This window comes from Oenanthe melanoleuca, chromosome Z (genome assembly GCF_029582105.1).
Source record: "Oenanthe melanoleuca isolate GR-GAL-2019-014 chromosome Z, OMel1.0, whole genome shotgun sequence".
Lineage (NCBI taxonomy): Eukaryota > Metazoa > Chordata > Aves > Passeriformes > Muscicapidae > Oenanthe > Oenanthe melanoleuca.
The window spans coordinates 19,415,892-19,442,780 of NC_079362.1; the positions used below are offsets into that span (position 1 = coordinate 19,415,892).

General features: G+C 36.2%; 1 protein-coding gene across 2 annotated transcripts in view; it reads left to right on the top strand.

The window, feature by feature from the left end:
• COMMD10 (COMM domain containing 10) overlaps positions 1–26,889 on the top strand; it is a 100,455-nt gene that overhangs the window by 3,158 nt on the left and 70,408 nt on the right. Inside the window, exons 4-6 of one of the 2 annotated variants that reach the window (XM_056513046.1) lie at positions 1,656–1,811; positions 19,338–19,448; positions 20,925–22,648. In XM_056513046.1, the coding sequence (XP_056369021.1) occupies positions 1,656–1,811; positions 19,338–19,448; positions 20,925–20,975 (318 nt within the window). In that variant the 3' untranslated portion in view covers positions 20,976–22,648. Of the gene's footprint in view, positions 1–1,655; positions 1,812–19,337; positions 19,449–20,924; positions 22,649–26,889 lie in introns of those variants that run through there. The other variant, XM_056513045.1, reaches the window with a different exon arrangement.

Genomic DNA, 26,889 nt, shown 5'->3' on the forward strand with positions numbered 1-26,889 from the left:
AAATATATCTGTAGTATATTTTATATGTTTTGGGGTTATGATTTAAGTGCTTTTTGTTTCATGCCTTTGTGGTTTGCATGGTACTAGGTGTGTTTGTGCAGTGGTTTTTCAGCTAATGTAAATATTAATAGTAGAGGTGAGGTCTGCATGACTCCAGGGGAACTCTTGATAGCTGTGAGATATAGTATACTCTCTTGTTCATTGTATCAAGCCAGCCATGCATTTTTAAGGTTCCTGTGAGGAAAATCCTAGGTAAGATTACTGAGCACAGCTTAAGTTACTTTAAGAGTCAGTTATGGAAAATTTCCATGCACAGAAGCAGTCTGTACTGAGGTGAACAGCCACAACTAATGTAGCTCGAGTATTTGGAGGAGTGGCTGACTGCATGGTATATCATGGTGCAGTCATCTTGTAAACAGAGAAGCTTTTCTGATTCTGTGGTCTGCTAGAGCTGGGAAGCTGTTGTATTACCTGGCGAATATGGTAACTGTTTTAAAAATTGTTAAGCACATGATGTTATCCATCCATTTCATGCAAATATAGAAAGTGGAATCTTGTGCAGAGAGCATGCATAGTTATGGTGGATATATATGGTGGTTATACATCTGGTCCTTTCTTACATGTCAGTTTATGATCAGGTCACTTAATTAACACATTCCACTGCATCAGGAATAAAACAAACAGTCTTCCTTGTAGCTCCCATCCACCAAAGAATCAAAATGAAGTGAGGTCACTTCCAGACTGGAATTTTAAATTTTCATCTCAGCAAAACAGCAGAATTACCTGTTTACTGCCTTGTCTTGATTTCCTCAGAGTGCTTAATTTATATTATAATTACTGAAGATAAACAGAAAAAGCAGGTAATTCTCTTCTTGCTTCATTTACATTAAAAAAAAAAAAAAAGGCATGAATATTAGTATGTGAAAAAAAAAAGAAAGAGTTGCAGATGGACTACATGTTGTATGAGAGCTCTTTGTTTTCCTGCTAATAGCTGTGCTTCTTGGAGCAGCTGCTTGTTGGGTCAGATAATGAAGAGTTTTAACAGTCATTTGGTCTATGGAGGCATTATAGGTAAAAAGACTGCCATACAGTCTTTGCCACCTACATTGTTTCTTTTTTTAATCTGGCCTGGAGGTGACACAGTCCTGTTTTGAAAGTGAAGAACCGTACAGAGTGTCTTCCACAAAAAAATTGTTGCTAGTGGGAAAGTAATATCTAACTGAATCAGTTTAGCAAACTGTTATTGTTTTTTTAGAATATTACCTTGTTCTTTAGGTTTGCTTGAGTAGTGTGAATTTGGAAAAGTTCCCCTTTCTTGATGGTCTCAATTGGCTTCAGAGCCTATCTTTTTTTCATTGTTAGCTGCTTTGCCATTAAGTACGGTGGGAACATGTACATATACTCAGATATGGGTTGTGTCTGCCTTTTTTTTGTAGTTTTTCTATCTTTAGAAGAGTAGTTTGTAACACTATATTTTGAGATTGTTACAGTTTTCAGTGTACCAAGAGGGTTAAGATGAACAGGATGCATATAGTTCCCCTAGTGGAGTTGCTAGTAAAAATCTTGTGTGAACACAGTGGCCATTTGTGCTTGAACATATCTGCTGTGACTTGTAGAACAGCACTTAGCAACAGCAGTTATTTTTCCTTTAACAGGCAGTCTATCACAATTTGAAGCCTGCTTCATTGCAACAGCAGCTACAGAGCATTCACCTGGATCAAGACAAAGCCGAAGCATTTGCTAGTGCATGGGCAGCTGCAGGTCAAGATACGATTGAAAAGTTCAGGCAGAGGGTTTTGACCCCTCAGAAGGTAATGTGTGCAGCTTTTCTTCTGAGAGAGAATAAAGTTGTATCAGTTTGGTTTAAAGCAAGGCGTTTAAGGTGCAAAGTTTGTGACAAGCCGGGTCACTTACAGGTGATCTGTAGAATTGATTCATGTGTCTCAATCAAATAAATTTGGTTGAGACAGTTGAAATCTGTTGTCATAATGAGATGTTACATGTTAGCTGAGCTGCTGTAACTGCTGGAACCTCGCTATATTGCAATATTAGCAACCTGTATACTGTTTGTGAGCAGGCTTTGCAACATGACTGGGGACAATGTGTTCATGAGCATTTGTGGTGATTGAGCTCATCAGCCTGGTCATTCTCTGTACTTGTATCTGAGCTCCTGCCATCTTTAATTTTGTAAGCTGGAGTGTAGTGGATTTTCCAAGATACTTAGTACAATTTTCTGTTGTTTTTCCATCATGGCAAGTAATTTTGTTTCCAGTATGCCTGTTGCTGCTTCAAACTTGCTACATGCTTTGGAAGTCTCATGTATCTTTAGACATAGACATCTATATCTATGACAAGGTATAATAACTTAATTTTGTTGATTCATAATAACTCTTCAAATGCATAAGGAATTGTATATAGAGCACACCAGTGTCAGCCACGATCAAATTTTTAGAAAGAATTTTGAAACAGGACTCAATTATTCTTGCTTTGTTTTTATCATTGCTTTATATCTTATTGGGATGTTAATTAATGATTTAGTGAGTAAGACAAACATAGAAAATAAATTGTATATATTAAGTATACGTGATGCACAGAGAGAACAATGTAATTTGTATCAGCCTGCTTGCTCCTAAATACATCTAAAATTTCACTTAGGGGTAAAATTCACATTTTTACAAAATGAAGTATATCTATGGAACAGACTAAAGATACTCTGAATTGCTTCACAGTGGATTTTTTTCAAAGTATTTAAACTTGATCTTTTGTAAAACTGGGTAATTTTAAACACAAAACTTACAGGATTCTGATATGCAAAATTATAATAACTCATTAATTTAATAGAGTAAATGACTGATAGTATAAGTATGCAGAAAAAATCAGCAAGATATTTTGAGTTTCTGTTTTTCATATTAAATAATGTCACTAATGCCAAGTATACAAGTCCCAAAGTTTAAATGGTTAGTAGTACAGTAGGTATAGAGGCAGGTTCATTTAACAAGGTAAGTAATTTGAAAACCAAGTGAAATAATGAAAGGTAAACTTTTCAACATACAGAGTATATGTGCAAAATGGAAGGCTGTTCTGAAGATAGCCTACAAAGCAGTCTTTAAAAATTTCTTCAGGCAGACTATGCATTTATGCATATTTTGCTCCTGCCTTCTCAGCATATGAGAAACTAATAAACTTTCATCCTCTTCCATTTCCAGCTTGTACCATACATACCTGTGATTCTTCTGTGACTTGGTTTTGGAATGACATTGCTTTTTTACTTACCTCAACTTTTGTAAGCCCTGCAACATACAATATTTCTGGTGTATGTTACGGTTTTGGAGGTTCTTTCTAACTTCAGCACCATCTGCTAATGCAGGGGTATTTTCCTCCTATATTGCATCCCATGTAAAGAAGTTTTAAACTGTTGTTTTTAATTGAGCTTGCAAGAAAGCAACTGCAAAAATATTGTAGTGCCATTTGCTTTTTAGTGAGAAAGCAGGTTTAAATACAGATGTGTGCCCCTTCGTATGCTTAAGCCATCATTTTCCCCCCTGCCTTTTTGCCCAGATAGCAGGTTGAGTATCAGTTTGAGTGTAATTTGAGTTGGCACTTGAATTTGCTTTCTCAGTTTATTTTGAAAGTCTCTGAAATATTACTCCTGTAGAGTTGAAGTTAATGAGATTTTTCCTTGAAGATTAAGTTCACAAAACTAGTTACTGAATAAATAACTTATTCTGTTAGCAAGAAGTAAAATATTTTTAAAATTGCATTTTCCTGGAAGAACCACTTGTCTTCTTCTATTCTTCTGAATCTCTTTGTAATATCTTACAAGTGCAGTAGCCAAGTGTTAAAGGAAACAAACTGCATTGTTTCCTTTAATATTGTGTAATTGCATATCTCATGTATTTTCTGTATTACCTTTCTGTACCTTGAAAAACAGTGGGCAAAATATTCTCTTACTTATGGTACATTGCTGTACTAGCCAATTTTTTGTAAATGTTCATCATCCTCTCTTCAACTGAAGTTAAAAAAAAGCTTTTATCCTGAAAAATACTTACAGAAGGGTGATTGCTTTTTTAGATTAGATATACAATTTAGGTATTTACATTGATTTAGAGATTATATTAACTTATTTCTTTGTAAAAAGAGAAATGTATTGATTTACTAATACCTTCTTCAACATGTAAATATGGGTGTAATGTATTAAACAATTGATCCTATAAATATCAGTATTTGTTTATATGCCTATGTATGAATTCCCTATTTACATTGTTCACTTCTCTTCTTTAACATTCTGTCCAGAAAAAGAATGACATTTATATTATCACAAGTTCCAGCAACACAATCACAGGATAGTTGAAGCTGGGAGGAACCTCTGGAGTGTATTTGATCCACCCTCTCTGCTCAAGCAGAGGTAGCTTGAGCTGCCTTTAAACCCAGTAGCTCAGGACCATGTCTGGACATCACCTGATCACCTGTGAGGATGCAGATTCTGCAACTTTCCTGGGCACCCTTTGTCAGTTCTTGGCCACCCGTGAAGTGCCTAAATGTTTCAGAGAGAGCCTGCCATGTTTTAGTTTGTGCCTGTTGCCACTTGTCCTGTTACTGGGGATCACTGTAAAGAGCTTGGATCAGTCTTAATAGCTTTCCTTCACATAAGGAGTTAAAAAGCTCTCTTGTGGCTTCTTCTCACATGTGAGGTGTTCCTATCCCTTCATCATCCTTTGATGACCAGCCTTTGCTGTCCTCTTTTCAGTACCTACATGACTCTTATACTGTGAAGCCCAGCACTGATTATGCTACTACAGGTGAGGCTTCACCGTTGTTGAGTGCAGGGCAAGGATCATTTTCCCCAGCCTGTGGGAAATATTCCTAGAGCAGCCCAGGATGGCTCATGATTGACTTGGCATTCATCAGGAACCTCAGGTTCTTTTTCAAAAGGCTTTTTTCTAGCTGGATAGCATCCAGTTTTTACTGGTGCTTGTCCTCTCCAGTGCAGGACATTTCACTTCCTCTTGTTGAATTTCATGAGGTTCCTGTCAGACCATTTCTCCAGCCTGTCCAAGTCCCTCTGGATGACAACATAACCCTTTGGTGTACCAACCACTCCTCTCAGCTCTTGTCAGACATCACCTGGAGTATTGCATGAGGGGCTGAGGGGCTCCCAGCACAAGACAGACTCAGATCTGTTGAAATGGGTCCACAGGAGGGCCACTTGAAGTAATACAAGGGCAGGAACACTTTTGCTGTGAAGGCAGATTGAGAGAGTAGGTGTTGTTCAGCCTGCAGAAGAGAAGGCTCCAGAGAAACATTATTGTAGCCATTCAGTACTTAAAGGGGTCTTACAAGAAAGATGGAGAGTTTTTGCTGGGTATGTTGTGGCAGAACAAGGGCCAATGGTTTTAAATGGAAGAATTATGGATTTAGACTGGATTTAAGGAAGAAATTCTTGATGAGGGTGGTGAAACACTGGAGTGGGGTTGCCCAGACATATTGTTGATGCCCTATCAAAAGTGTTGGAAGTGTTCAGAAGATTGGATGGGGCATTGATCAACATGTTCCCAGCCTGTGGTGGGGAAGTTGGACTAGATGGTTTTCAGAGGTCCCTTCCAATCCAAACCACTCTGTGAGTCTATGAATACTAGTTGTTGGTTGGTTTTTCTTTCCTCTTTCATATTCTTTTAAAAATACATACAAGCTTTTTAGCTATCATTGCATGTTTGGTAGGGTCTGTTGCTGACCTGTTGGGGTGGTGTGCAGCACTACACATGAATTCAAAATTTAGTTCATATGTGATTCTTTTGTGCTTTTGCTTACCTGTACATTAGTAACTTTGAATTTTCTTTAAAGCAGCTTTAGTAGATGTGTAAAGGGGTTGCTTGTGTGGATCCAAATACAGAATCAGGGTCATGGTTAACATTACTGAGGTCTTCCAACACATACGCAGTGTCCCTGCACACACTCAAAAGACAGAGTTTATGATGTTACTAAGAAAGATCCATTTGGAATTTTATATTGTGTTTTATTAAAATGTGTATGGCAAAATAATTCTGTCTTTCCTGACACATGGTACTTAGAGGTTGTCTGTTTCAAAAGTGTTGAAATGCTGACAGTACAGTATTTTCTGTCATATACACAAGAAGGACTGAGCAGTAATCTTCCATTTCTGTTTCAAAACAATAAAAAATGAGAGACAGGTTGTTTTTTTTCTAAATTCGGGTTATAGTTTATGCATTAAGAAAACATTGGAACCTGTGGGATTGATTGGTCAAAACTAGTGGGTAACTGAGTGTCTAAGTTAGTTATTTCATAATAAAGCTAAAAAATTTGACTTCTGCCGTTTTTGAGAGTAGGCCAGTGCATCTTTTTGCTTGCAGAAGTATTCAGGTTTGGACTCAAGACCACTAGTTATTATGAGAAATAATTTCTTACAGATAATTTGTCTGTATTCATGTGTTATTTCTCTTAAACTTGATTCTTCTCTCCCCTGCAAAGTACAAGTTGTTAAAAAGTAGTATTCTGAGTTCTCGGTCTGTCAGTTCTGTGCAAGAGGTGTAGGTGGCAATGTAATATGCTGGTTGATACCTTTATTAGAATGAACAAGTCAAACTGTGTTTGTTAGAGCAGCAAAACAAGTATTTCCTAGAATACTGGTTAGGTGAAGTTTTCTGTGGCATATTGAACACAATTTTTAATTGTTGAAGAAAAATGATTCTTTTTTGAACATAGGTTTTTGAAATGTTTTGTGCAGACTGCTTGGTAGATAGGGATGTTATTGACTTGAGATTAATAAAAACTGTGGTGTTAAAACAAAGCTGTGCTGTTTAATACTATTTCTTAATATTTTCATTTTTCTTTGCTGAATTGTTGGCAGTCTTCAGCTGTGCAGAGTTATTAATTATATATATTCTGCTGTTGCAGACTTGATTGTTGTTACTTGATTCTTTTGTCCTTACTCATATGGCAATGCCTTTATTATATTATTTCTGCTGATGATAATACAATCCTAGTCAATTAAAATGATGGTATTTTTATCATTTTTTCCTTTGAATGCATTTTTAATCTGACCTTTTAGAACGTTAGGCCAGTGATAATAGTTTGATATCAATCTGATCCAGTTTTTTAGTCTTTTCTTAGTAATGTATAAATTTAGAAATGAGGGCACACTGATCAGATTAAATGTGTTTTTTCCTGCAAAAAAGAGCTATATTTTTTATAGGATTCACTCTGAATTCTCATGGCAGTTTTACATCAGTTTTGTTGCTTTTCTCCACTTCTCCTCCCCCTAATATTATGTTCTCTCTATGTCTTTTAGTATTCTGCGCAAATCTCTGTTTTAAAGGCAGATCAAGCTACGTGCTTCATAGCTTTCTAGTTTTGGAAAACTATTCAGGGTATCCTTAAAATATATATAATGCAAAAGAAAAAAGTCCTATGTTGCCAAGCAGGAGAAGTTTTTTATAGCTTTCAGACAGCATTGCTTAATATAATGATGCGTGGGAATGCAACTAGTGCAGTTATGTACCTAAAATTCTTGACAGAGCTGTCAGTTCTGTATCTTGAGTGCCTATTTGAAGCCATATGGGAAAAACTCTGAAAGTGATTTTCTCAGAAGCTGGCCTTCTTGCTAATGGGTGTGTATGTAATGTTAATATGCTAAATTCCCTCTGCTAAATGCTGGCACATCTACAGAAATACTCTGAAACACATGCATCCTGTGGTTATGCAAAAAGAAAAAGAAAAGAATTGGTGTGCTCTGTGTGTATGTTGCAGCAGAATTTTTTTTTCTGATATCAGAAGAATGCAAAATAAGGAAGAATGCAGCTCAAGCTGTAAGAAAGAATTTTACAGTTTATTGTTTGTATCTGATCAACTAATTGTTCTTGCAGTGACAAGCTGAGGTCACAAAACCAGTGCAAAAACCTATGGGCATTATTACAGTGGGTTGTGACCAGCCTGCATTATGTGATGCCAATACACTCATAGAGACAAAGAGACTGCAAATGATGAAATATAAAGTAAAAACACAGTTTTATACCTAAAGAGATTATTTTAATCACCCGCTACAGCACACTCAGCTTTCACTCAGCTTTTCACCCACTTTCACTCACTCAGCTTTGTTAGTGGAATTTTAATTGTTTACAGTTTTTAGGTACTACTTCTTAAAGGATTTTTAATGAGTTGCTTTCTATCCTTGCCCTCTTCTGTCTTCTACCAAGAAAGTATAAGTTATGAAGGTTGGAAGAAGGTATATTTTGAGAATGTTTAGAAAGATCTGTAAGTTTTGTTCTGTTCCTACATGCAGAATAGCATTTTAAAAAGTTATGAAAATGAGTACTGTTGTTGTCTTATGTAACTTCCTGTGTAATACAAACCATAATTTTTCCTCAGTTTGTAGAAGAGCTTTTGGAATAGGGGTCTGCTTGTGATTTTAAGGCTTGAAATGACAGGTAACTTCCGGGTTGTTTTTTTTTTTTCTTTTACGATTACTAAAAATGTTTCCTTTATATCTAATTAAAAACTGTCCAACTTAATCTTTCCTCCATTGGATCTTGTTAGATTTTCTGCTAAATAAAAACACCAGTCAGCCATGACTTTAATAAAAGTGGTCATAGACTGCTGTGCATTTTTATTGCAACTCTGTGCCCACAAATTTGCTATAGATGGATCACAACAGCACATTTACCTTTTGCACAAAGCGAACCCCTAAATGCTATGGGCTTTGAAACTGGAATGCTGTTTCTAATGTTTGTCATAGAGTCTCCTTCTGTTCGCTTTCAAGTTAGGTGTTTATCAGTAAAAATCAGTTAAAGATGAAAACTTGCAGTAACTTCAGTTAGAGGAGTCTTTTGAAGTAGTTGCAGCTTAGCACTAGTCTTACTCTACCAATTTCATGTCGTATTATTTCTTTTGTATCCTTTCTTTTGAAGCATACTGGTTGTTTTTGTAGTGTGTCTTTTTCCTGATTTCCAAGGTTAAAGAGGTGAAGGAGTTTGATTTGAATATTTGAACAAAGAAGGCTGAAAATGCCACTTTTCTTGGTATACATATATATGTGAAGTAAAGTTTGCTGAAGAGAAAAATTATTTTATTCTTGATGACAAGGATGGGAAATCAATAGAAATTAACCTCCAGCTAGTTTTAGATGAAGAATCTAGTTAAATATTCACAATAAGGTGGATTTAGGTCCATAATTTGTGCATATTTTACTTTCAGAGTTAAATCCTAGTCTCTTCTATTTTTAATATGCTTTTAATATCTTCTCTGATAGGTAAGTGAGGTACTGGCTCTTTGTTTTGCTCCTGTTGCTTTTTCAAACATTAATTGCAAGCTGAAAATAACAGTTTACAGAGTTGAGAAACTCACTGCTTGTCATTTAAATTTTTTTGCTGCTTTCTTAAGTTACTGATGTTATTTGGGAAAGTTATGCCAAGGGGTCCAAGAGTTGCACAGTGAACATGATATGTTTGTTCACATTAGTGAAGATTCTTCACATTCTATCTCACTTGCTTGGTTTAATGACTTGACAGAATCTTTGACCTAATTTTCAATCTCGTGGTCATAACAGTGCCTTCTTTTGAGGCTAAGATACTTTTCTCCCACCCACTGGAAATTGTGCTCCATTTGATAACTATTTTACATGATTTTGTAAATTCACTGTCTGTCTGCCTAGCCCAATCTAAATCCTTCCTTGCCTTTATACTACAGCTACCTTTGTTTCTAGTTATTCTTGTCTACTGGTGAAAAATATAGTTCCTCTTTCCTTTTTTGTTTGCTTGTTTGCTGATGGTCTTATATTATCTATGCGATTAAGGCAGAAACTGGTTTGACATTGCATTATTATTATGCCTAGGTAGACAGGATTCATCCACTGATTTTTACTTTTTTTTGCCTTCGTGACTGAGAAACATTGCAAAAATATTATTGAAGTTTCAAAGTCCACTCTTAAGAATTTCGTGTGAGTCACTGTAGTTAACTATGCCACTTCTCCTAAATTTGGCTGTGCATATGTGTTATGACTGTCTGTAACTACAGACTTGTAGTTCATAAAAATCTTCAGCCTATTGTACTGAATTTGTTATGTGGGTGAGTGGTTGTACATACAGTTTTGTTGATAGTTACATGCTCTTTTTTATGGGGACTGCTCCAAATCTTGTGTTTAATTTGAAGATTTGCTTAATACTGTCAGCTGAAGATGCTAGTCACTCATTTTGTAATTCATATATACAGGTGAAATATGAATGTTATAAATTTTAAACCTGCCATTAAAGAGTACTTACCACTGAAACTGCAAAGTGCCTCAGGAACCCATTTATAAAATGGGGGTACTGAATTGCATTGAAGTTGAATATGTTTGTCCAGAGGGACAGATTTTTAACTACTGTATAATTTATTTTCTATTTTCTATTAAAAAATAGAAATGTTTTTCCACTGTTATGAAAAATGTGGTAAAGGACTGCAGTTAGAAATTTCATGCAATCATATGAAAATCCAGCTGTTTCGCTGCAGGATTGCTCCCCTATGGAGCGAGACCTGCTGAAAAGGAGCTGCAGCACCCAGAACTTCCTTCAAAGATATTCATGCCACCTGAGTTCAGCTTAAGTCAGTAGCAACAATGGAGAATAGAAATCAGTGTGTTTTTGCAGTCTTCTCCCATGCTAACAATGCTTAAGTTTCCTATCAGAAGAAAACTGGTATTTGATCTGGGGCTTATTTTGCACTCTTTTCCTGATTACAGATTATTTCTGTAATAAAGACCTCACCTGTGGTGATTGGCAAATTTTTCCTGTCAATCATTGCCTTCTTTTAAAAATGTGCCCCTTTTTTCTGCTTTAATGTTTGTTATATTGAGTACACTTTTAGCTGCATCCTGCTGCTGTCTCCTCTGCAGCAATACTCTTTTCTTGAGATGGAGAGAGTTTTTGGAGGAGTTCATAGTCAGGAATGTTTAGGAACCATTAAATGGTTCCTAAATAATTTTCTTCACCACAGCAGGCAAAATTGATGTTTTCGCGTCTAATTTTGATTTTTGGTTCTGGAGTGCTGAGTTTGCTGATGAAAAGTGGAATTGGTTGTAAATTTCAGAGAGAATAATTAACGGTTTCCTCTAGTTTAATGTTGGTATGATCACACAGTTATGAAGTTAGAGTAATGCATTGTAGACCCATGGTTTTTTAATATATAATACACATTTAGTCCTCTCTTATCATACAAAACTGATAGTTAATATATTGAAACTATCCATACATGTTACAATACTTTCTTTAAATTAAAATTTTTCATTTAACTGTGACTTAGTATATTTTGTCTAATTATTAATTAATTTTGTCTAGTTAATTATTGAAAGATGAGGAGAAGAGATCCCCAAACTTTAAAGAGGAGTATTTTGATTTTGTTTTCTATGATGAATTGAGGAATATTTTGTCCTCAATGCAGGAATTAAGTATGGCAGTTACACTTTCAAGAACTAAACTGAAAGGAAAACCATATTAATCTTCCTCTAGGTTATTTGCTTAGAACAACTGAAAAAAATATAAGAACTGTACTTGAAAATTTCTTACGTTGTGGGTTATTTATTTTCTTGAAATACCTTGTTGAGTGGAAATTTTTAAATGTTTGGTTGTCAGTCTGCTGTATACTACTGTAATAATATGAGAAAAAGATTTTTTGAAGGTGTCTTTCATATCCCATTATCTCTTCACTGTTTGTAACAGTTTCAGTTAGGATAGTATGGATGGCTTAAATTACATAAACAGCTCTCTTAATTATTCCACAAAATGTTTAGTTTTTGAAGTTGGACTATTCCTCTCAAGTTAGAGGGAAAAATAACTGAAATGAATGAGTTAATATCTGAGATAAAATGACAAAATTCTGATTTCATTTGTTAAGGTGTAATTTCTCTCCTTCTGTAATTGTTGTATTTGGGACATCAGAGGTACCTTTCTAAGGTACATGTGGGCAGAGACGTTGAATTGTTCATTTTCCCCATTACTGCAATTCTCATTATTTTCCAGTAATTTTCCCATTACTGTACATTATGTAGTGCACTTTGTCAGGCTTTGTTTTTAAGGTATTGTTTTTGCTCACACTGGGGCTATTCAAGGATAATTCCTTTTTTCTTCAGCTGTGAGAAATCTGCTTCCTCAAGAATAGGCTGAAGGTTGGGTTTTCAACCCCCTTTTATGCACTCTTTTACAGTGTTAGTTACTCATTCTTAACAGCAAAATAGTAGATGTTTAGACTTTGCAGTCTTAAGATGTCAATATTTACTTTTAACTATGAATTAAGGTAGCCTATTAAGTAGGGAGCACTCCAGCCTGGATGTAGTGAAACTGAATTTACCTCCAAGAGTAGCTGCTGTGTATGAACTGATGCATGCTCTTACAGATACACCATATTTAATAGAAATAGATGTGGAGACTGTAACTTTGAAAAATAGTGCTGGTGGACTTGTGCATTATTGTGGTGTTTTTAATACAAAGAGCTTCAAGCATGTCAATTTCTTTCTCAGGCTATGAAAAGCATAATCTGATGTTCAGTAACACCATTACGTTTGTTATCACAAACACCAGATCATTTTGACTAAATGGTCTCTTAAAGTAAGGATTAAATTATTTTAAAATTAAAGGGGTGGATCTGTATACCAGTGGAGCATGACATTAATTTCTGTACTGCTGTAACTGACCTACTTTATCTGCAATGGTTTTTTAGGCTTCGGTCTAATGGAAGATTGTTTTCTGTGGTAAAATATATATATATAAATATATATATATAAATTTATATATATATATAAAAAGAGCCAGTAAGAAGCTATTGGCATTCTGTTTCCTTTATGCAGTTTTTAAAAACCTCAGAAAAAATGAAGTCAATATCACTACTTCAGCATGTCCTCAAATTAATCGGACTGCCTCAGAATTGAAGTTGCTGTAGATGCACTTAAGCTATCCTGAAGTCAGTCTTTGAGTATGGACATAAAGTCAAGAGACTTGAACGTTATTTCCTAGCTATGCAAGTCTGCAGAAGCATCCTGTGCCATAGGAAGCTGCTGGCAACCAAGAGCAGGAGTGTCCATGTTAATCAAATTTTTCAGCAACCACCAGTGTCAGGAGTGGCCGGCCCCACAAGGGAGCCTGCAAGAGAGCTGGAGAACGTTTTACGAGGGCATGTAGTGATAGAATGAAGGGAAATGTCTAAAAACTGAGAAAGACTAGATTTAGTTTAGATGTTAGGAAGAAATTCTTTACTGTGAGGGTGGTGAGGCACAGCAACATGTGGCCCAGAGGAGCTGTGGATGTCCCATCCCTGGAAGCGTTTGAGGCCAGGCTGCATGTGGCTCTGCATAACCTGGTCTAGTGGGACGTATCCATGTGTGTGGAGGAGAGGGGAGTTGGAACTAGATCACTGTTGAGATTCCTTCCAACACAAATCATTCTATGATTAGAAGCACTTGGTTTTCTGCCAATATTTGAATTTTCAGAAGGAATGGTAGGATTTATTTTCATTTGTGCTCATGTTACTGGCTTTTAATTCTGACTGCGGGCCACAAGCTCAATTTGCTTTAAAATTCTCCTCAGTCATATTACAAGACAGTAGTAGTTCCTCAGCAATTTTGTGGCTGGGGAGTTTTGTTGCTTTAAATAAGTTCAAGCAGACAAAGTAAACCATAGCTCATCAACAGTGGAAGAGATACCAAATTGAAATAATACTGTTGAAAAAACTGTTATACAGCTAATTTTCAGCTGTGGTGGTAATATTGTCATTTATATTTACCAATTACCTTTAAGCTATACTGAAAACATTTGTTGTTGTACTAGTAATAGATTTCTACAAATTGGATATGTTAATTTGCCTATATTATATGTTCCTTTCCCATCCAGGACCTTCATAACCTTTTTTCCTTCATAAGCATAAAACTACAGGACACTTGCTGCCAGTTTAGAATTTCGTCTGCGTTCTCTGGCTTGTTAACCAGCTTAGCACAGAATTGTGTTTTTCTCCCTTTTTAGATTTCAAGATGAAACACTGGTTTTGAGCATTTTTCTTGCTCTTTGCTAATCAGCATTTATCGCTCTGCATGTAGAAATGCTCATAGTCATTTGCTTGCCAGTGAGGCTAGTACTGGATATGAGAGGATCTTCATACTCTTTCCTGTAGCCAGGTTATCTGTTAATTAATCTGTTGATTGTTAGGTAGCATTTAATGTAATGCTGATTAATTGTCCATATATTTTGGATCAAGTATGTTTTCTGAATATGACATTTTATTCTATTTAGTGAAAGTTAGGTGTTCTGAAAGCATCAGATCTTGCCAAGAAAATGGAGAGCAAGTACCTGAACAAAATAATTAGGTTAAATTTGATCTGTAAAGTAATTGGGTGTTTCGTAACTATCTAAATGCCTGGTCTTTATAAAAACCTCAGTGCTGTTGATTTTATATGAGCAGTATTTCTATAGTGTAGTTCTTGCAGATTCATTCCTGTGTTGAGCAACTCATTGTTGCTCTTACTTTCTGTGAGTCTATGCTTAAAGCACTTTCTAAGGGACAAACAGGTCCATGCCAGTTCATGGATGAGAAACAGTGGTTTGCATGGTATTTTGGCATCCTGATGGCACTGTGGTAACAAGTAAGCTGTAAGAAGTGAGATCTGAGAGCCATACAATTCTGTAGTTTCTGTCATGATTTTCTGTCATTGTTATTACACTTCTAGAATCAGGTAATTTACGTGAAAATTCCAGTTTTCTACTTTAAGATTAAAACAAACTTCTGGTCTTTATGGGTGTAGAGACAGACAGGAGGTGTGGTCTCAGTTTATCAGCCAAGACCAAGAAATATCCTCTTTGTCTCCTCTGGTACTGAGTATTTGAGCACCTTTTTTCTGTCATTCTTTGAAAGTAGTGGACCCTGCTCCAGAAGTTTGGCTGAAGTTGGACGTATTAGGTAAAAAATTTTAGGTGAATACATATTTTCTGAAATTCTATTCCAATTTATTGTCCCTATTTCACAATACTTCCCCTTATTTTGTTTCTTCAAGTTAGGTCCTTGCTAACCATTTTTTAGTGTTAGTTTCTTGTTCACTTGTGCTCTGTCCTTGCTCTTTCAGGTTGGAGCCCTGCAATGTGCCTATTATTGGCATTTGTTCTGCTTTCCTTCTCAGGGTTGTAGTCCTTCATTTTGAGTCTGACAGCCTGATTCTTGTATAGTTAAGATGAATAACCTTGATTTCTTTGCCAAGGAACGTTTATTTTATTTCTTATTGAAGTGTAAAATAAACATTTCTGTGTAGGTGAGAGAAGTATTTTTTGACAACTAATATAGAAACTTGTCCTGTTTGACAGACTTCCTGAATTTCTTCTCAATTTAGGTTTAATTTATAATAATGTTTATGAGCAGCAAAAAGTGGAAGTAAGGAACTGTGTTGGAGATATGCCAGAAAGAGACAAGAGAGTGTGTAAAACCACAATGGACTATAAGATTCTGTGGGTGTTGATTTTGACTGTGTGACCTTTGATTTAGCTGGCGATTGTACTTGAGTTTTATATCAGCTGTAAAGGCTGCCTTGACATTTAATGCTCTGGGCTTTTTCAAGAGAGTGACTTTCACCTAGATGTTTTCTTATAGTTATGTTAGATTGGTGATGATTTTCTCTTACTGTGTAAAATACTATATTCTACTATTTAGCATGGAAAATAGTCTGTTTCCCTGTTTTCGACAGAGCTTGAGTTGGAAAATCCAGTGTTTTACACTGGAAGAAAATAACTGTGGCCATCACAGACAGACCAGAGGTGTTATTTTTATGTACCCATAAAGATACTGCTCATCTTCAGTTGGAGGGTCAGGTCTTCCTATAGTAGGGGAGCTAGCTGCTTTCTGGTGTGGATCTGCCCTGGCTGGATCAGCTGTGGGAGGTGAGAGAGAGCAGAGCTGGTTCAGCAGGCAGTGACACCTTTCCTCTTCCACAGCTGGTACTGAGTGAGTGCTGGAAGGAAGAGCTGCTCAAGTTCTTCCATGTCTGTTAGTCCTGAGTGCCATGGTAATCTCTTCAGGAGCCTGAATGAAACAAAATGGACGCAGGAACTGAGGGTTTACAGGGGGTGTTGAAAGCTTCCTCATATCTTTGTTGCCCTGACTTATTTGCCATAGGGTTCATGGAGTAGATCTGAAGCATTTTCATATGTTCATATTCTTGGTTTTTTTAGTACCTATGTTTATTTCCCTTCCTTTTCTTCAGTTTGCACTTGTTTGCTTTTTGTTGAGTTTTTTTTCTAAACATAGCTTTGAAGGTAAATAAGTGCCAGAGATATCAGTGTGAATTTACAGCAATAAACTGTATATTTTCAACAGTGTTTAGTGTTGCAGTGACAAGGTAGCTTTCACATTTCTAACCTGCTGATAAGAAATTGTGAAAAGAAGCAAAAGGTCTACAGTAGCTAAATACATGGCTTTGTTTTCATGCTAGGCATGGAGAAATACTTCTCTTCGGCCCCAGTAAATGCTTTTCAGTTAGTATATCACAGATTCTGGCACTGTTCTTCCATCATTCTTTTTTCTGTAGCAAATTTTATACCAGAAGTAAAAATAATTTTATACTCCTTTCATATTTGAAAAAAATTGCCCCAAAGTATGTACCCCTTTGTGACTAACAAATTTTTTGCCTGGACACAAATGCCATCCAGAAACTACTATTCTCAAAAGGTTAATTGACATTGCAGGATGCCGAATGTCTTCTAAGTAAACAAACACAGCCATTGCCAGATTCATGCTGCATTTTTCTTTCAAGAAAATGGACCATTTTGATGCCTTGAGCAGCATGCTATTTATTAATTAAAACTTATACAACTATGTTGAAAATAGAAACCAGACATGAATTGCACAGGAAAACAGAGTAATTTTTAAGGTAAGGCCATATAAAACAAGAGTTACAGCTGCTCTTCAGTTATAAAACTCAGGCTAGTGTGCTGCCATATGTATTGTTCTGAGCCCTCTACAGTATTCTGGGATAGATGTGTATTAAAAGTAAAATAAAACCACAAATTTGAACTTCTTTAGTTTTGGTGGTTTGTTCTTCATGCTACACAGAGGACAGTATTTAACAGCTTCAGAAAAATCTTAAAAGTCAGGCTTCCTTGGATATTGTTTTTTGTCTCTAGTGGTATTGTTTTATGATCCTGGGTAAGCTGCTATCCTGTCTAAAGCTTGGTTTCCATACTACAGTAATAAACTATTTAAGTAGTTGTTAGAAAGTCGTTTCTAAACTGAGGAGCAGAGGGCTTCAACCAGAGTGACTGCAGTATAAGGAGCTGTCACATTCCACAGCTCAATGTCTCTGTGTTTATCCTTAGTGGTTAGATGTTTTATCAATAGCTGGTGCTGTTCCTAGTTGCCTACTTTGGGCTGCTTCCACCACTATAACCCATAACTTAGGATCTGAGTCCTTTTCTTGACCACTATAAATTTTCTTAAGTGAACTATACTTTTTTCTTGACAAAAAACCTAAAGTTTTTCTGGTGGTTTTTTTTTGTTTTTTTTTTTAATTGTTTTTTTTTTTTTTTTAAGGTACTATCTTTATGTTCTTGTGAGAATCAGAGTTAATTTCTTAATTTCATTGAAGTTTGTGGAGAGAAAAGTCTTTTCTACTTGTATCATTCTGGTATAATTTCCTGGAAAATACTGGCTAGCACAGGGACTTAGCAGAGTTATCCATTGGTGTGATTGACTTGAGCATATAGACAGAAAACACTCTAGGTTGTTCTGTGCTTTTGAGTGGGATAAGCTATGCATTATTATTTTCACTAATCAATATGTAATCAAGTTAGAGAAAATAAAAGCAGAATTATGATTGAAAATTCATCTGCTTTTTGAAGTTATGTAACTTTTCTTTAAAGCATATTCCTGTTCATAGGCTGTGGGCCTATTGTTATGCTCAAAATTAGGTGGACCAGACTTCAAACATCTTCACTATGTCCCTTTGTGGGAGCTGCATGCTTTCACAGATTTGATTAAATGTAAACTTCCTTATTTTTATAATTTATTACTTTCTTATTTTACAAATTTAAGTTTGAATGGTGCATTGATTGCAGAGCAGCTGACAGACTGCAGGCTGACCTGCTGAAGTTCTTCCTGCTGTCCTGCTCCTATAGCTGCACACAAAGACAATCTGAGATGGTGTCTTTTCCTTAAATGTGGACTTGACTAAACTCCCTAACCATCTTGTACTGGCCTTGGTGGTTCAGATATATCATGAAGCACAGTTTTCCTTCAGGTATGCTTAGTTATCTGGTGGCCAGTGTTTGTTGCATAGTTCTGCGATCGATCCGGGGTACAGATAAATGCAGTATGTATGTAGGTGTAAATCACAAGAAATTTGGGAGCTCTGTCTTTGACCTATCCTTTCCTGTCTTTCATCTAGAGATTACTGTCACTGTGGAAGCAGGACATGTATTGCTATTCACAATACAAAGCCTTTGGTGTGGCTTTATTCTGTTAATGATTTTAGCTGAATTTAGTTCTTAGATTGGTAAGAGAATAGCCAAGATGTGGCACACTTTCACTTTCACCAAGTCAGCCACAATATATACTAGAAGAGGGGAGACACTCGATTAAAAAGAATTGGTGTGTAAATTATCTTGTCAGACAGTAAGACTTTGTATTTCCACTTCTTTTTATTCAATGGGGCCAGGAAGATAATTCTGTGGAAGCCTTGCAGTTCTATTGTTGTGTACTTCATTTGTGCATGAGCTGGACCTTAATAATGTTTGAATATAACTTCAGATTAATGATAAAAAAAAGAATTTAAGAATGTCTTTTTCTGTAATTTTCTATTAGAAATTCTGTTGCTCACATGCTTACCTGGGTTTTATCCTTTCAGCATTAATGATTAAAAGAGCAGGATTATTTGTGTGGTTAAGATCTGCATATGGTACAACACACATGAGTAGATCTGTGGATTAAGAAATCACCATTTTTTAGGAGATTTACTATTTATTGGATTTTTTTTCTTTTTCCTGAAAGTAAAATAAATATGAAATGAAATTGAATCTTTAACTTTGTTGATAAACTTCCACAAGAAGAGGAAGCTTCCGTATTCTGGATCCATTGTTTTGTTCTTTGGATTGGGTCCATCAGACCTAAGACATAGGAAGTTGCTTTATTTGAGTGGTCGTAGGCAGCTTGAATGGTAACTTTGACAAGAGAAAAGCGAATCTGTCATGGATAACTTGAGAGAAATGCATTATATAGATGTGCTTAACATTTGTAGTGTGACAATGAACACAGACCACTGGCAGTTTTGAAAGTTGACTTCGGTACTTTTATACTATCTGATTGTCATCTACACTTATGTTTTATAGCTGGAAACAATTGGATGGCAACTTAATCTTCAAATGGCAGAGTCCATGCAAGCAAAGCTGAAGTCTCCTCAAGCTGTGCTAGAGCTGGGAGTGAGCAATGAGGATTCAAAGGTAAGAAATGCTGGTCAGCAGAGTTGGAATGAGTTGTGGTGATGGCCTTATGGTAAAGTTCTGTTAAGGGCATCCATTGCAACTCTTAATTGTTGTTGTTTTTGTCATTATTTTCATTTTATATTTCATAAAGGTTGTAGTAAACACTTGAAATTGTGAAATACTGATGCAGTAGCATAAATATTCAGTAGACTGAGAGCTGTATTACCAACTCTTTGGGCTGTAACAGGAGAAATAGGGAATATGATTATTTTAGGTCTCTAAAATGCTTTTACTGTAGATAGTTTATTTTTATCACATAGCATATGATTGTAGTTCTTATGCTTTTAATACATAGTAGGTTGCAGCCTTCTACCATGTGTGTAGTTATGTAAGATGTTGCTCATCACTAGCAACTTTTCTGTGCTAATGAACGATGACACTGTGTGAGGCCACAGAAACCCAGTATTTGGAGGTTTTAAGGTAGAGTCTTAAGTTCAAGGATTTTAGTGACTTGTTGGCATATCAGAACTGAAACTCACTAAAGAAGATAATTTCTTATTCATAAAATCTGTGTTTTTTGTTAGCCAGCATGTTTCAAATGAGACATACGATTTGCTTTTCACCTTATCTTGCTAATGGAAATTGGAGTCTTTAGTTCTGTGGTGTCTGTCAGAATGTTTATCCATGAAAAATTCAGTGTAAGGAGTTTGAGGGGAGAAATCAGAACTCAGTGCTGTTTTAGCATTGCATTTAATTCACAGTAATTTTACTAATGTGAGTGGAATTTCTGATTTATGGTGAAATAATAGAGAATACAGAGCTTATGTTTGTGCTTCTCACTGTGACTTGCAGCAGTTGTATATTTTTCAGCATTTCATTGCTGCAGATATGGGAACTGGACAAAATTTTATGCCCAAGCTAAATTGGCGAGCATTGGATACAGATTCAGTTCTTATGGCAAAACTATTTAAAAAATATAGAGGGAAAAATGTCACTTTCGTGTAAGACAGAAAGTTCTTCTGTTCCTTGTATAAACAGAATTCAGATAGTGGACTTTTTCTGTTGTTTCCTCTCTTACTTCTTTTTGTGTATATGTTTAAATACCAAGATCAGAATTACTTTGTGATAATTACAAGCCTAGAATAGACTTGTGATCGGCATTTAGATAGAACAGCGAACAAGAAAACTAATGCTCTCACAGTACAGACATTAAAATTTAAAAATCTCGATCACTACTAGGACTGCAGCCTAGCACATAAGATTGCTGATATTTGCTTCATGTGAATGATTCTTCTGGTGAATCTTGCATCTTTGTGATTTCTTCGTGCATTAAGTATTGTATCTGAAAATCATAGCTACTTTTGCTCTACAGAATTATGTATGTGCTTTTGTTCAGAAATGTGGCGTAAATTTAAAGTATATTTTCTTAATGATTGTATTATTTTTTCACTTTTTACATAGTTCATGGCTATAATTGCTTGATTTTTTTTTTAGGGAAGACACAAAATGCTGTTACAGAGAAGCTTTTATGGTCTGGCTCATTAGGGGGCAGTAGTGCTCTTTGTCGCCCTGGTTCTTCGCTTATCTTTGAGATAATACTCAGAATCAATTCTGAAGTCAGTCATTGTGGGAAGTGTTTAAGTGTTTTCATTTCTAATCTGTATATGACAATAGAAGTTTCACTTGTGTATATAAAAAAATAAAGCCTATTATGAAGAAATACTGAGGAAGGTAAATGAAATTGGATATTATTTTCACGTTTGCTAACTAAAATTAATTATACAATACATTAGTGTTTACTACAAATCACACTATTTAAATAACGTTTAAACAGTTCTTATTCACAAGATGACATTTAAAATTAGTATTTAAATTATCTCTTCAGGAGAGGCAATCATAAAACCTGTGGCTATATGGATGTTACTTATGTGTTGAGAAATAAAAAGAAATCTGCTCTATGCTGTATAAATATTTATCAACTACATTTTGTCAGCTTCAGGTGAAATGCAGAGTCCCAGAGGAATAAATCCATCGAAATGCAAAAGTAAGGTGTTCTTTAGTTCTTTCAGGTGGCTCAAGCTGTTAGTGACATTTGCATTTCCCAGGAAATACACTGCTTGTGACTAGCAAGAATCTGTGATCAGAGCCCATCATTACTGTAAAACTGGTTTTTACTGGGTTTTGTTACAGATTTGCTGTTTGCTTATATTGATGTGCATTATGCTTATGTTAGCCCCAGTGTGAACAGGGAGGTGGATCAGGTGGGCTGCCAGACTCGGCCTTCCAGCCAAAGTTATCCTGTGATTTAGGCTGCTTTAGTTGCTGCTGGTGTTTTGTATGAAAAAGAGAAAAAAGGAACTTTCAATTAAAAATCCATTTAACAGTGTTTTATTATAATGATTAACTTTTTCAAATGTTTAATTGAATGTCAGAATCTGAGGGGAGTGAAATTACTGTGAACTAGATGCACACAACAAACTGATAAAATATGAAACATATTTTTGATTTGCAAAATGCCTTAGCTTCCCTTATGACATTTTTGATTAGTTTAGGTGACATTTGAGAACTGATGTGTAACATATCAACTCTGTATAAGTGGTTTTTTAAATAGCAAATTTGATTTCAGATTTTTGGGCTGTTGATTGCGACATAACAATCTGGAGATTCTGTACAGAGTATAATTTTTTTTTTATGTCTATAGGTTTAATTGGCCAGTAGAAGGAGCACCAATTAACAGTCCTGACAATATATGTTTCTAATTTAGATTTTTGTTTTGCAGACAAAGTCTGGTCCCTGAAAGTGCAATGCTTATTAAATATTTCTTTCCTCCAGTAATCTATTTGATAACTGTACACATAGATACACACTCTCACATTCCTTCCCACTGTTAATAGCAGTAATTCCTTAGGCTATCTAATCCAGACGTTTTAAAAGAACTGTGATAATTTTCTGTAAGCATAGGAGGAGCCATATAATAAATAAATAATTAATGTCAAAGTGTGTAGAAAGATTGAAGGGCTTCAGAAATGTCATTTTCGCAGAGGCATGTGAGAAGTAGGAGTGTGTTCTTAAAGACTTGTTGCTATTACTCATCATTAAGAAGATCCAGTAAGGCACATTACTATATAAGGTATTTGTTACTGTATATTTTCACACATGATCTGTAGTTACCATTTATGCTTGCAAATCGTTAGGATAAATAAATTATTCTTGCCCAGTGTTGTCTCTCCGATTTTCTTCTGTAAATCCACTCCACAGATTTTATTAGATTCAGTTATCTAATTGCAATTTGTCCTGTGGAAGGCTTTGCTCTTTTCTTAGTTTTTCTTTTCCTTATTTAATCTGTGAATTTGTTCTTAACCATAAAGAACTTCTTGGGGGAGCTCTATTTTTCAGTATACATACTATGTAGAAATTCCCAGTGAAAAAAATCAATATTTTGCCTCTTTTTTTCCTTCTTTGTAGATGTATTTGAAGAATTTTTACAGGATGTCTTCTGCTTATGCAAGACAAAAAGTAACTGATAATTGTGCTGGTTTGTTGAACCTGCTAGTGTAATACTTTTGGCAAAAACCAGATAATATTAGAATTCTGTTATCCTGATTTACTTTTATTTCCTTTTAAATAATTTCCCCTAACATTAAGGTGCTTTAACATGAGAGACTGCGACAAATTAAGAGAGATGGGCAATCTCTAACCAAATGAATTTTAATCAGGACAAATGCCAGATTCAGCACCTGGGAGGGGCAACCCTGGATATATGGACAGACTGGGAACGAGATGCTGGATAGCAGTGCTGTGGCAAGTGGTGTGGGGGTTGATGGCAAGTTGAGTATGAGCCAGCAGTGCCCTGGCAGCCAGGATGGCCAGCTGAGTCCTGGGGGCATCACAGCTGGGCTAGGGAGGGGATTGTCCCGCTCTGCTCTGCTCTGGGGGGCTTCACCTCGAGTGCTGGGGGCAGTTTTGAGAGCCTCGATATAAAATGGATACTAAGTTATTGAAGAGTGTCCACAGGAGGGCCGTAAAGGTGGTGAAGGGTCTAGAGTTGAAGTGTCATGAACTGCAGCTGAGGTCACTTGGTCTATTCAGCCTGGAGAAGAGACTGAGTAGACACCTCATAGCAATCCAGAGCTTCCTTGTGAGGGGAGGAAGAGGGACAGACACTGATCTCTTCTCTGTGGTCATCAGTGACAGAACCTGAGAGAACATCATGAAGCTGTGTCAAAGGAGGTTTTGGTTGGATATTAGTAAAAAGTTGTTCACCCAGGAGGTGGTTGGGCACTGGAACAGGCTCCCAAGGGAAGTGGTCACAGCACCAAGCCTGATAGAGTTCAAGAAGCATTTGGACAATGTTCTCAGGCACATGGTTTGACTCTTGGGGCTCTGAAGGGCCAGGAGTTGGGGTTGGATTTTGATGATCCTTGTAGGTCGCTTCCAGCTCAGAATATTCTATGATTCCCTGAAAATCAGATTGCGATCTAATTGCATTTGAAACTCAGCTGACACTACATATTCTTCATTCTACGGAGTAAGTAGGAATCTAGAAATCTGGAATTTTACTTGTTAAAATAACAGCATATGTGTTGTTTTGTTTTGTTTTTTTTTTTTCCTCCTGATTTTTACAGACTTTCTATATATTTGTGGACAGTGAACAAAATTTTTACCTTTTTGTTTTGTTTACTTCGATAAGTACACCATTTTGCTTTCTCAGTTTGCCATTGCGATTAGTTTTCCCATATTTTACAAAAAATCCCATAGCAAAGTAATTGAGAAATAAATCTTCTATCAGAGCTACATCAGTTACTTGATTTACCCTATAGATTCACTGCAGGCTGTAAGGCATGCAGGCAGGACCTGCACATTGACCAATGTTTAAGGAAATATGGTGATACTTCCCCTTCCACCTCAATTTAGCCCTTTGTTTTTCTCTGAAAAGAATTTGTGTTTGTGGAATGGTACAACAATCAGAGTTGGTGGATGCTAGTAGTATCATCCCACTTCTGAGATGTAGGAGGTGGCAGAATTGAGCATGTACTCCTTCCATTTGTCATTTCAGTCCTTGCCTTTGGGGATAATGCATTTTTGTAGCTAATTTTTTTTTTTTTTTTTTTTTAAATAGAGGAGTAATTTTTATCTGTAGGGCCTTCCAAAAAGAGGACACTTGAAAGTAATAACGCTGAAAAAACTATGATGAGGTCCAAAGATGAAACAATTGTAAAGTGCTTCTCACATTCATCAGCTCCCTCTCAACCACTTTCTTTTGTGATGAGGACATCACCCTTTTCCTTCTTAGAGCACAAACAACCTTGTTATGTACACCCTGGAACTGAGCTTAGTTTTCTCATCAAGCTTATTTGTAAGTCTCTAACAATTGCAAAAAAAAAAAAAAAAAAGGTAGGACAGACTTTGGATAAATGCGAAAATGTTTAAGGATTAGATTGAGAGAAAAAGGTTTCTTCATTCCTATTTGGAGGAGTTAATTGGAGACCTGGATAGCCTCAGACAGCACAGTCCTGGTTCAAGATTTTTCTGTGCTTCTGAATAAGCAATGTTGCTGCTTTTGGCAAGGTGTACATCATGAAATGAGTTTTGTTCTGAGAATTAAACCCTAATAAATAGTGCTGCTGTTAAGAAAGAAGAATGTTCCCTAAGAGGAGGTTTCAGAATATGAGAAAGGTCCTTATATTTGTAGGAGTGGTAATAAGAATGACAGTATAATTTTGAGTTTATGGAACAAGTCAGAAAAATGAGCCTGAAATTTATAAATTGATTCCAGCAGTAACATCACTACAGAAAGATGACAGAAATTTAATTGCTCTTCCATGAAATTCTGCACTTACAATGAAGAGCAAATCTTGCATTAGACTGTTTGGTTTTGATCTATCGTAGATATTACCTCTGATTAAGTCCATTTAATTAGAGAAAAAAATGAATCTGTGGTTCAGAATTTTTAAAATGCTGAGAGGACTTTTTTGTTTTCTTACCAGAAATGGATGCCTGTGTAACTTGTTATGTGAGTTGGAAGTAGTTTGACATTTTTCGTAGCAACCATTTACCCAGTGGTATGGCACCATCACCTTTGGCAATTGTATTGCAGTATGTACTTAATTATATGACTTAATTTGTGCTTTTACATTATTTAATTCCAAGTTATAGTAAGAATCTTTACAGTATGCTTTCTTTCATCTGGCTATACTCACAATTTATGAATACAGACTATATCACATAAATTTACAAACCCTGTAACTGGTTACAGCCTCTACACATGCTCTGTTCATGGCAGAACATTCTTAGGACTTTCTGTGTCTTGAAACTAAAGAAGAAGATAGTGCCAGTTGACCATTTATAGTTGGTTTCAGCCTTGGGCAACCTCAGCCTACAGTTAGAAATTAAACTCTTGTTTTATGAAGAGGTAAATTTGTCTGTAATATGTAGTTGTAATGTGTAACTATACTATTGTCACTCCCAATAAACAGCAGAAAAATAGTTCACATACTTAGGTTTCAACTTGCTGACCCATTTCATTGCCAGGCAGAGTTAAACTTTAGGGCCTTTGGGAATTCAAAAAAACAGAAAGATCTGTTGAGCTTTTCTTATTTAATGCAGTTGTTCATGACATCTTCTTTCTTAGAAAACTTGTTTCCTGTTTGCCCCAAACTGGTTTTGTAGGCTTGGTACTTCAGTCTTTTCAGATGAAGAAAACACATCCCTGAGATTCACGGCAAATTTTCAGGCATTTATATTTTTTCTTGCCTATTATTCTCAGAAATTATGCAGCACCTTAACAGATGAACTGTTGCTTTTATTTGTGTGTAGCGATGGAAGATAACCCTGTTTGTTCAGTATTTTTGCTATGCTTTTGCAGAACTTCTGGACATTGTTTTTCTCTCTGCTTTTACTGAGGCAGTAAGCTCTGTGGTACCTTCACAAATATGTTAAAAACCATCATCTCTCCCATGTCTGTTTCTTACTAACTCTATGGGAGAAAGATAAGGTAGCCTAAGAAATGAGTGAGGTTAGGGAGAGATGAATGTGAAAGTTGGACTTGCTCTAACAGCAAACTCAGGTTACCAATATTGCTTTTCCGCCTTTTCCTCTGTCACACTGATGTTGACTGCTGCCTCTGAGGATTGGAGGCAGCGGCAGGAGTGGATAAGGTAAAACGAAAAGAAGGGTGACAGAACTGGTGAAGTGTCTGGAGTCTGATGACGAGGGGCTGAGGGAGCTAAGGGATGTTCAGCCTGGAAAAAGGAAGCCAAGGGGATACCAGATGGCTCCCTACAACTGCATGAAGGAAGGTCACAGCCAGGTGGGGTTCTCCCAGGCAGTAAGTGATAGGACAAGAAGACATGGTCTCAGTTTGCACCAGGGGAGGTTTAGAGTGGATATTAGGAAAATCATCTTGAAAAGTACCCTTAAGTACCTACATAAAGGGTAGTCAGGCATTGCATATGAAACT